This window comes from Rhinoderma darwinii, chromosome 1, assembly GCF_050947455.1.
Source record: "Rhinoderma darwinii isolate aRhiDar2 chromosome 1, aRhiDar2.hap1, whole genome shotgun sequence".
Lineage (NCBI taxonomy): Eukaryota > Metazoa > Chordata > Amphibia > Anura > Rhinodermatidae > Rhinoderma > Rhinoderma darwinii.
The window spans coordinates 84028439-84040551 of record NC_134687.1 but is presented as its reverse complement, the minus strand read 5'-3'; the positions used below and the strand labels follow the sequence as shown (position 1 = coordinate 84040551).

At 42.1% G+C, this 12113-nt stretch overlaps 1 protein-coding gene across 4 annotated transcripts in view; it reads left to right on the top strand.

The window, feature by feature from the left end:
- The window catches only part of FRG1 (FSHD region gene 1), a 50737-nt gene that overhangs the window by 19659 nt on the left and 18965 nt on the right, over positions 1-12113 (top strand). For all 4 annotated transcript variants that reach the window (XM_075849630.1, XM_075849627.1, XM_075849628.1 and 1 more), the window contains exons 2-7: positions 884-979; positions 2287-2354; positions 4173-4295; positions 8161-8218; positions 8324-8438; positions 9673-9777. In XM_075849630.1, coding sequence (XP_075705745.1) covers positions 918-979; positions 2287-2354; positions 4173-4295; positions 8161-8218; positions 8324-8438; positions 9673-9777 — 531 coding nt within the window. In that variant the 5' untranslated portion in view covers positions 884-917. The remainder of the gene's footprint in view (positions 1-883; positions 980-2286; positions 2355-4172; positions 4296-8160; positions 8219-8323; positions 8439-9672; positions 9778-12113) is intronic.

The window sequence follows — 12113 nt, the reverse complement described above, 5'->3', positions numbered from 1 at the left end:
CTAATAATACTAATTGTTTCCTATATTATATTCATATAAACAACCTCGTATACATATATTCATAGCCTAATACATATTATATACATAGCCTATTATAAATAAATATACATAGGCTATGTATATTTCTATACCTATGTATATTAGGCTATGCATATATGTAATATAATATGTATTCGGCTATGAATATATACGAATATATATCTATAGCTATTTATATTACGTTATGTATATTTGTATATTAGTGTGTGCGTGTGTGTGTGTGTGTGTGTGTATATATATATATATATATATATATATATATATATATATATATATATATATATAGCCCTGTCGTGGCAGGTGGGCTCACACAATTTGACCAAAATGTGTGCTAAGAACCTAAGTATTGCAAGTAGATTTAGCAGTAATGCATATTTATATATACTTAGTGGTTTAGGTGGTATTAGTGTTCGCAGTGTGCTGCCGCCATTTTCTTGTGTGCTGTGTGATAGATAGATAGATAGATAGATAGATAGATAGATAGATAGATAGATAGATAGATAGATAGATAGATAGATAGATAGATAGATAGATAGATAGATAGTGATATATATATATATATAATGTGTGTGTTATATTAAAACTCTTTTACTCCGGCGTTCATGGGAACTGAAGGGTTTCGGATTATTGGCCGGTCACAGAAGTTTGTCGCCTCTTCTTTTCTTGTATTGTACGTCTATGCTGGATTATCAGACTGTCAGTATAACTTTTACCAGATCAACGGAATTTCACTGTGTGCGAATCTCTAGATAGAAATCAATGTGTGTTTGTTGAAGTACATCTAGTGCCCGTTATTTACGAGAAGCTATAACACACTATTATATATTTCTGTTCTCTCCACCAGTTGTGACATCGTTCCTGGCATCAGTATTGTCACCATGGCTGAATATTCTCGTGTAAAATCCACCAAACTGGTGCTGAAGGGAATGAAGGACAAAAGGTAAATTTTATATACTTTTTATTCTTTTATAAGAACTGTACAGTTTCACAGAGTAGAGGCAGAAACTAAAGGCTTTGTGTTCGTCAGTGGCTGAGTCATGGGGCATGTAGAGCTGGGTAAAAACTGTGTCCGATGCCGTGATTGTACTAATAATTGCGTTGTTCGCTGAACCTCTGAAAACTAGAAATGCTCCATATCGTGCAAAGAGATTTTCCAGCCTGTCGGAAAGTCGTCTTATGCATTACTAACCGTTCCGCTCTCTAAGGCTGGGTTCACACGAGCACATTAACGTCCGTAATGGACGGACGTATTTCGGCCGGAAGTCCCGGACCGAACTCAGTGCAGGGAGTCGGGCTCCTAGCATCGTAGTTATGTACGACGCTAGGAGTCCCTGCCTCTCCGTGGAACTACTGTCCCGTACTGAAAACATGATTACAGTACGGGACAGTTGTCCTGAAGAGAGGCAGGGACTCCTAACATCGTACATAACTATGATGCTAGGAGCCCGGCTCCCTGCAGTGTGTTCGGTCCGGGACTTCCGGCCGAAATACGTCCGTCCATTACGGACGTTAATGTGCTCGTGTGAACCCAGCCTTATAGAGAAGGAAAGAGCCCGACTTGTTGTCAGACTCCTGTTCCTTGGGCCTACCAGAGGGTAATGATTGTGAGATCCCATCCTCCATCTGTACAGAACATGTCCGCTTTTATTTGCATTGTATTATTGGTTGTTCTCATTGTACATACAGGACAGATCATCAATAACATCTGACACATTACTTGTAAATCATACCACAAGACATAGACCCTCGTGTCAAATGATTTACTCCAAAGTCACCAAAAAATGGGGTTGTCTTCTGTTGGGCTTTTTTGGGCCATTGTTGTCTCGATCTGGGCCCACCGGAGGATCTTCTGGTACCCTGGTGGGCCAGTCCGTCCCTGGCTAGACTCCTGTGCCACTATCTAGATTTAAGGTGCAGTTTTCCATTTATATGCATCTCCTGATTGGCCACTAGAGCTGTCACTCGGGGCAGAGGGTGGCAACGTCAGTTTCTCGGTCATGCAACTTGGATGACCAAGAAAAAAAGGTATGTTTAAAATGCTGACCAGTTCCTTTTAATGTCCCTGTTCTTACTATATCTACACAAATATCTTCACCTAATTTGTATTTGACACACGCTGGGAGATGTGGACAGTGTACACAGCAGTGATGACACGTGCACTGGTATCATTTTGCCTCCTAACCCTGCTCTAGAACTTGTCACTGACATTCATTGTACCGAGAGTTAAGATAATCATTTTATTTTCAGCAAGAAAAAGAATAAAAGCAATAAGAGGAAGAGAGCGGAATGTAAAGAAGACACACTGGATATTGTTGGTGAGTGAAGTAATGACCTTTTCTGAATTTAATCAAATAAAAGTTATACCGGTGTATACCAGGCCAACGAAGGCCAAAAGGACACTCTTTGCACCTCCTTTGGGCTAATGGAGCCCTATGGACACATTTATTGTGTACGTCTGAGCTTTCCCAACATACACGATAAGTGCTGCTTCCCCTTCACTCCTTATCTGCTTGTACTGTTAATCGAGACACACTTGTAGCCGCGGTTCACAGTACTACAGCCTTCTCCCATCGTATGAGGATAGGCCATCAATTTTTAGAGACTGGAAAACCCCTTTAAATGTGGGTTATCCCAGCCTCAACATGGCAGCAATCTTGTATTATTACCACGTTTAGTCTTCTACATTGTGCAACTCAGTGTATTTCTATGAACGGCGAATGTTGCGGTCTAGTCCTCAACCCAAAGAGCGCTGCCTATGTATGTGATGCTTCTGAACATACATAGGCAGAAAATATGTAATACAAAGCAATGTGCTAGTTAGTTTTAGGATGCAAAATAAGTAATTTTATATTCGAAACACATGACAAAAGTCATATAGAGAGACTTCTGACTTTGCTGTAACGTGGCCTCTTGAAACAACTCATTGTGTTCGATTCATTACAGGATTCTTCTGCTAAACAGTAGTACGGTCCGGCCGCAGTCCGTGTTGCTGCCCGCTCATAGCTCTGCAGTTGGAGATGTTCTGCTCTGGCTCCTGTCTTTTTAGTATGGGGGGCTGTAGGACGTAGTGAGTCTACAGTGCTACCTCCATACTTAGAGGACCTGTCCCCTCTCCTTACATGTCTGTTTTAGACCTCGTTCACATCTGCGTTGGGGTCCCGTTCTGACATTCCGTCTGAGCTTTCTGTCAGAACGGGACCCTGAACAGACACAAACTGACAGACGTAAACCAGAGGTTTCCGTTTCCATCACTATTGATTTCAATGGTCACAGATCCGGTGCCCATGGTTTCCGTTTGTCTCTGTTGTGCACCGAACCCGTCGTTTGCCGGAAGCAATATCGACTGTGTCAGTTTGGTTTCCGTTTGTGTCTGTTCTGACGGAAAGCTCAGACGGAACGTCAGAACGGGACCCCAACGCAGATGTGAACGAGGCCTTAGTAAATAGTTTTCTTCTACATGAAATAACAATTCTGGAGCATATATTCTTAGAACTCTATGTTGTGCTGTTCCTTTGTTATTCCTCCTAGAAATTTATGTGGCCCTACACAGGCTGACATTGTCCAATCAGTGCTGACTATGTAGAAACACACCCTTTTTAACATTGAGAATGGTAACACCCAATTGTCAATTTATTCATACATTTCTAGGAGTAATAACAGAGGGACTGCACAATGCAGAGTTCTAAGAGAAGTTGTTCCAGAATTTTTATTTCATAGGGAATACAAGTATTTGCTAAAATAGACATGACAGGAGAGGTGACAAGTCCTCTTTAAGACGGGAGGCTATTAGCCAGGGTCTAGCAGCAGAATTGAGTCATATTATTTATATAAATAATTATTATATACCATTTTCATTATTACTATACGTACTAGATTGACATTTTCTTCCTGTTAGATAATGCATATATCATATGGAGGGACATTTCATTAGGGTTGTCCTAGGATGAGACTTACACTATAATGGCCTATCAAATAGATGCTCAGCTGTTCCCGTAGCTCCCATTCATTCAAATGGAGTATGTGCATGTGTGGCCACCTCTTTATAGCCTGTAGGGTTATCTTTTCTGCGTTGTATATTCACCTAGAATGCTACGTGATGTTTTACATTATAATTCTGCATCTGCTCATTTCAGGAAATTGGTGGGTGGTCAAATGCTTTGGTGACGTTTCAGGGACCGTGGCTATTGAAATGGACAAAGGAGCTTACATCCACGCACTAGACACTGGTCTCTTTACTATCGGCACCCCACACAAGGGTGAGTATCTAGAGGAATAGCTTGGTTTTGCTGCTTTTCTCCATAAACATGTCTCCATAAGAAAACCCCTTTCTATATGTCCTATCAGAGAATATGGACATCATAAGGGAGGTCCCTCTCAACCAAACAGTAGCTCTGGCAGACGGCCTCGCCACTTGTTACATGGTTGGCAACTCTTTTAATGGACAGCAAGTAAAATGTCATTTTGTGTACGGCCGGCTACAACTCTCGACAATATTGTGGTTAACCAGAGGTTCTAGAAGCCGGACACTCGGGCAAGCTTTATTCTAAAAAGGGGTTCTCTGGATGAGGCACCGCTTTAAAATTATTGTTTTCCCTGTTTTTAGACATGTTTATAAGAATCCTATATCTAAAACCTTTAGTGACGTCGTCAAACCGACATACTGTAGGTCCTCAACCATCTCTTCAGTAGCCTCTACAGTACTGTCTCCTATTAGACATCTCATAGTGACTCATGTCCTAAATACCACTTACTATTCTTACTCTTTAAAGCAGGGGTGGGGAACTTGTGTTCTGCCGAGGACCACTTGGATATTTATAACATAATTCGCGAGCCATACAAAATGATCAACTTAAAAATTTGCCTTCTATATTTGGTCAAACATTTAATTAACTCACCCCTAACGTGATGGCTGGAACTGCTTCTCTTTTGTGATGTTGGCCGGTATTGATGATGTTGCTGCTGCGTCGGTCAGTCTGGAGCGCAGTCGACTCTTTGCAATGGTAAGTCTTGAAAAGAACTCGCAGCAGTACGTTTTTCCGACTTACTTAAAGGGGTGTTTCCCATCAGAGACATTTATGACATATCCACTGGATATGTCATAAATGTGAGATAGATGCAGGTCCCTCCTCTGGGACACGCACTTATCTCTAAAACGGGGCCCCCTAAACCCCATTCTACCTCTCTGTGTTTTGGCTGATTTTCGACCATGAAGAAGAATACAGTGTAGCACGCTGAGCTACGCTGTTTCCGTAACTCCCATAGTAGTGAATGGCAATTACGGAAGTGTAGCATGCGAGTTACACTGTTTCCATAACTAGTATTCTGTCCTATGGGACTTACGCAAACAGTGTAGCTCAGCAAGCTACGCAGTTTTCTTCTTCTTCATGGTCAGAAATTACACGAGTCAGCCGCAACACAAAGAGGTAGGACAGGGTTTAGGGGGCCCCGTTCTAGAGATATATCTGGGACCCAGAGGTGGGACCCGCATCTATCTGACATTTATTACATATCCTGTGGCTAGATCATAAATGTCCTCGATGGGAAAAAAAACCTTTAAGTCACCTGACCTCACTTCATGCTTTTAGGACCGGTCCTATCCTATGGCTACACTACAGCTAAATTTATACGTTTTAGGCCTCAGCTAAGTTTCTAAATTTTAGTGCAGGAGGGCAAATGGAGCCAAGCACCGTCATTCACTGTAATAGAAAAAAGGAGGGATCCTCCAGCTCACCTGAGTATAGAAGTCACACTGTCTGTAGCGCTCGGGTCCTCGTGTCGGCACACGTAATGGATAAGACAAGAAAAAATAGAAAAGGATCCAGCGCTGAGACCAGGAATATCTGTTAAAATTGGAAACTTCTTCCAAGTTTTATTTAGCGACAAGGGGTATTAAAAATAGTGTTTGTTCAGAGTCAATATGGCTAGTTGAAGGGGATAGGCCTAGTGCAATATAAAATCATTCTATTCAGCACATTTCTCACATGCACATCCATGTATTTAGAATTTATCTGTTTAATTTTAATTCTCCAAACAGTACCATCAGATGAAATATTAAACACCATATATCATTTCTATTGAAAAACGAATACACACAATATGACATAAAACCTTTATGACACAAATGGAAACAAACGGAAGGACATATCGTTTGTATCCAATCCAATACTGCTACACGTTAAGGAATAAATAAACAAATTAATAAACCCAAGAAGTACAAGAAATACATATACATTGTATCAATATTCCTACCGATCTCCAGTAACAATGTAACCAAATGATTTTATACAACACACGTGTCATCCACACGTATACTTTTTAACCCACTGTGTTCACAATCACACAAACTCTGTCATCTGGTCCTCCTATCTGCCTAATAAAATATCAAGGCTATGTTATAATTACAAGCATTTTTTAACATAAGATATATTTCTAAAGTATTTATCTTACCTGATTAGTTGTGTCCGGCTATTGCCCTCCTATTCATCTAATCGGCCTCCTGGATGCAAAATGGGGATGCGTTCCATCTAAATAATTAGCTTGGACCGCAATTAACTCCACATGGACGACCGGATATAAACTTTACCTGCGCCAGTCAGAGTTTGACAGAAAGCCATGACTAAGGACGCAGATCGCGTCTGAAACACGTAGGCACCCGCCTATCCCCTTCAACTAGCCATATTGACTCTGAACAAACACAGATTGTCTATTTTTAATGCCCTTGTCGCTAAAGAAAACTTGGAAGAAGTTTCCAATTTTAACAGATATTCCTGGTCTCAGCGCTGGATCCTTTTCTATTTTTTCTTGTCTTACTGTCATTCACTGCTAGTGAATGAGTATGCGGCGCCCTCCTCCTGCTCCTAAATGTGAGTGAGCAGGGCGGGCGGACGGAGCCAAGGAGGGAATGACAAGGCGGTTAGAGTGAGGTCGGGGCGTGCTGTGACTGGAGTGGATTAGTCCAGTCACCTGACCTCACGTCACTGATGTGAGGTCAGGTGACTGGACTGTGCCGGCCCAGGAGTGGACCAGTCCGGTCACCTGACCTGAGTCACCTGACCTCACGCCACTGACTTAGGTCAGGTGACCGGACTGGTCCACTATTGGACCGGCACGCACACTGACCTCACTCAGACCGCCGCCGCCATACTTGGCTCCATTTGCCCTTTTCCTGCTCCTAAATGTGAGTGAGTAGGGGGGACGGAGCCAGGTAGCGAATGACGCGGCGGTCTGAGTGAGGTTGGGCCAGACCAAATGATCTCGCAGGCCGGACGTTCCCCACCCCTGCTTTAAAGGCTATGTAAACCTTTGGAAAAAAAAATGTTAAATACACTTTTTTAATTAAAAAAACAAACTGTTTTCAATGGTATACATAGCCTTTAAGGACCCTTACTCTTTTGATTGATAGCTCATATGGCTAGGTTCCTCACTCCTATCGTTACTTGTTATTGCCAATCTTGCATTTGCTTTGTTAGGCCGGGTTCACACGAGCATGTTCGGACCGTATGTCGGCCGCATTTCCCAGACAGAACACACTTCAGGGAGTCGGGCCCTTATCATCATAGTTATGTATGACGCTAGGAGTCCCTGCCTCGCTGTGGGAAAACTGTCCCATACAGAAAAAATGATTACAGTACGGGACAGATTTCCCGCAGCGTGATAACTGAAGTATGTTTGGTCTGGGAAATGCGGCCGACATACGGTTCGTATTTTACGGCCCGAACATGCTCGTCTGAACTCGGCCTTAGGCTAAACTTGGCTGTAATTGTACATGAATGCCTCTTCTTTTTTTTTTCTTTTGACTGCATTGTACAGCGCTGCAGAAGATCACCTTATATATCATTAATAATAATCCTGTTCTTCACATTCACTGCGTGTTGTGCACAGCTGACAATTCGCACCATACTCGTCCTATCAGTGCTTTTACTGATACTCACTTCAGTTTGTGACTAGTTTCCAGATAGAGCTACAATATTATGGTATATCAGGATATGCAGCATGCACAGGCCATTGTAAAACAGCATGTGTCTTCTTATGGGCTGTCATGGTGGAGAATTTGATCAAGTCAATTTTTCAAGTTTTTTTTTTTTTTTTGTATTAAAAAAGTATTTTTATTTTTCCCTCCAGACGATGAAGGTCCAGCTCCACCAGAGCAGTTCACAGCTATTAAGCTATCAGACTCAAGGTATTAGATCTTTATAACAGTGGGATCATATTGTTATGTAAGAAAACCTTTATTGAGGTGTATATTTATTTTATTTATTCGTAATAATACATCATTCTTTTAAAGGATTGCTCTGAAGTCTGGATATGGGAAGTACCTGGGAATAAACTCCGATGGCCTAGTCATGGGTCGTGCAGATGCAATTGGTGCTAGGGAGCAGTGGGAACCTGTGTTTCAAGATGTAAGCTGTCATTTCTATATAAAGCTGTGGAGCGCTTCTGCTCATTAAAGTGGATTTCCAACTTTTATCATCCCTCTGGTTTTTAGGTTCAAAATTCTGTGCTGATTCATTTCATAATATGTTTATAGTGGTCATTGCTCTGTTTTTCTGATACTGAGGTCCAGATCCACAATCATAGACATAGGAGAAATTAAACGCCAGTCTAAAACTGAAGTGTGCTGGAGTACAAGGCGGGGCGCACACCTCTAAATAAATTTGGCGCATCTTTGGCTGTTCATGCGCCATGAATTAAAATCTACACCAGGCTTAGATCTGCGCCATAATTTATTCCCATTTCTAACGTAAGTGATGGTACATCCGTCGGTCCACAGTCCCGCTTTTCTAAAATCTGGTGTGAAGTCGCAAACCGTAGCGCATGTACGGCGTGCGCCATAATTTATTCCCATTTCTAACGTAAGTGATGGTACATCCGTCGGTCCACAGTCCCGCTTTTCTAAAATCTGGTGTGAAGTCGCAAACAGTAGCGCATGTACGGCGTGCGCCATAATTTATTCCCATTTCTAACGTAAGTGATGGTACATCCGTCGGTCCACAGTCCCGCTTTTCTAAAATCCGGTGTGAAGGAACAAACAGTAGCGCATGTACGGCGTGCACCATAATTTGCGACTTCTCTATGCTGTAAAAGTAGATTAAAGTATTTTATTTATTTCCCCACATAGATTTAAAGAGGTTGGATGGGACAAAAATCAGTCGTTTTGCAGGAAGCAATAGCGTAGTCGACTACGCTATTGCTTTCCGGCAAAACGACGGGTCCGGTGCACAAAAGAGGCAAAGGGAAACTACGGGCACCGGCTCCGTCACCATTGAAATTAATGGTGATGGAGATGGAAACCTCTGGTTTCCGTCAGTGTCAGTTTGTGTCTGCTCAGGTTCCCGTTCTGACGGAACGTCAGAACGGGACCCCAACGCAGATGTTTTGTTATAATAATAATAATGGTTAACAATTTTTGTCCCCATATAACTTCTTTAAAGGATTACCTGCAGCAACCACAATGGGAAGCTTACTATATACTTGTTATTAAGCTCAATATATGACTTCGTGCTACTAAAATGGCGCTCAGAGCAGTTGTCGCTTTTTCCTGCAAATCATTTTAAACTAGTACTTTCATATATTATGAATCATATACTGCAAATGCAGATGGTTTAACTAATACAGAGATATCATTACTTTCAGGGAAAAATAGCTTTAATGGCATCAAACAGCTGTTTTATTGGCTGCAATGAAGAAGGAGACTTGGTAGCAAGCAGTAAGACGGCGAGTGAAGAGGAGATGATAAAGGTATTTAGGTTCCATGTTATACCTTCTAAATGTTGCTCTTTAGGGTAAGTTCACACAGGGTTTTTTTGCCAAGCCAGAAACCGTCTGCTTCAAAATTCCTTCAGAATTTTTTAAGCAGATTTTGAAATTTTTCAAACGCAAGAGTTGTTTTTACACTTTCTTTGCCACTTTTTTTAGGCGGTTTTTCTTATATTATTTTCAATGGCGGTTTAGAGGCGGAAAAACGGCTTTACCTCCCATTGAAATCATTGGGGGGCGGTTTTTTTGCGCTGATTGTGTCAGGTCCGTATTTCACACCGAATAACCACCTCTGTAAATTGAAAGCTGAAGGCATGCCTGGAAAGAAGTACACCACACAAATGTCTGAGGTACAGCTTCAATGTCAGCCAGGAAGAAGTGCCCTTTATTCAGAACAAAGAAACACACACAGAGAAGACACATGCCCCTCCCTATAGATGTGTGACTTGCTTGAATTCCATTGGCTCTTCTGCTGTAACTTTTGCTATACATTCTTCTGCACACTCCTCTTTGCATTCCAGGGGGCGGTGTCTTCCATAGGTGTGTCCGACATGAACAAAGAACTTGTTATATATATCAGTATATTACACAAAGAACTGAAATGTATATACATATATGTGAGGATAATATTTTTCAGACAATATACATAGTAATGATCCCTGACAGTCCCCCCTAAAAATATTATTACTCTATCCCTGAGTCTTGCCTAGCAACCTACCACTGACCACTCGAACCAGGCGGGTAGGGGTTTTGGATTTCTTCACCAGCTTGAGACGAGCTACTCCTGATGAGTAACCCCCCTTTGTACCTGGACTTCCAAGGTGTCGGAGTGGTCCTAACTTTCCCTATTCTCCTCTGGATACAGGATGGTTGTCTTGATATAATCTACAAACCGCTGCTGGTTGTAATATATATATATATATATATTAATCCGGTCTACATTTTTATTAACAGTAATAATTGTCGCACTGTCACTTACTGTCCTAATGGGACTTTACCCCTGCAGATATGACAGGTCATGGGCAGCACAGTGACCTTCACATAAAACTCCTCAGATTGTAATTTGCAGCACCGTGGCATATTTACACACATTATAATTATAAACCTCAGACATTATAAACAATAGGGCCTCAGCTAATAACATAATGCTATCACCAATCTCATGCTATCACCCTCAGGTCTCGGGTCCCATCAGTTCATTGCCAGTCCTGTACACCATCGTCTTCTTCTTCTCCTGTCTTCTGCTCTTCACTGACTGTCACCCTCAGGGTAACCCACACAATTGTGGAGTCAGACTACGTTGGTGTCCAGTGGGGGAGTTATTATTACCCCCTCCTGGTCACTTACTTATCAAAACACTTGATCCTGCTGACGGATTCACTCAGGTCTTTGGTCTTTACTTTGCTGATGTCATCAGGACTTGGTTTGGTCCTTCTCATCTGTCCGACACGTCTCCTTTAGTTTACGTCATCAGGCTGTACATAGCACCGCATGTTGTGAGCCTGGGGTGAGATCCCACGTAGGCGGATTAGTGGAGTTGTATTGTGACTATCAAACCCTCCGCATCTGTACTCTTCCTCTGGCAAGTTACTCGTCTGGGCGGCCGCTTAGAATTGTGACACTGCCGTCAGTTCATGATAAACGCGTTGTACTGGCTCAGGCTGTGCCTGCCGCATCTCAGTGATGGAGTTCATCATATTAAAAGTCTTCTAGTTCATGTTTACTGGCACTTGCTGGGGACCCCCAACTCTTGTCAATTGTTAAAATAAATACTAATCTGGTGATAACATCATCCGCATACATTATAAACGTTGTTCTAAGTACATACAATAATGTCAGGCCCCTAAATGACATCAAACACCTTTATATAAGGAAAAACTTCTCTGTTACAATGGACAGGGCACCTAGAAGATGTGTAACTTACTGGGTACATTTCATTTGCACTTGGTGATACCCTTTCAGCAGGATTTGTACCTTGATCTCAGCTGATCGCCTGGAACATCTCCACCTCACAGAAAGATACACAGATTCCACATGTTTATCTGACAAGCGTCTTAAACCTATTTTTCTTACTCTAACCTGGTTCGTTCTACCTGGGAAGGCCTCTCAAGGTCGGTTCTCTTCGTGGGAGGCGGGTATGATAAGGTTGGCACCGGTCTGCCAGGACTGTTCTGTAGGCAAATCAAACAGCTCTAACAGAATTTAGCAGCGACAGCTGTAAAACCTGGGACATACCAATTAGATCTTACCAAATCGATCCTTGCAGTCTTGGGGCATATGTGAGGTCATACACCATCAAAACAAGTGCCATCAAGAGT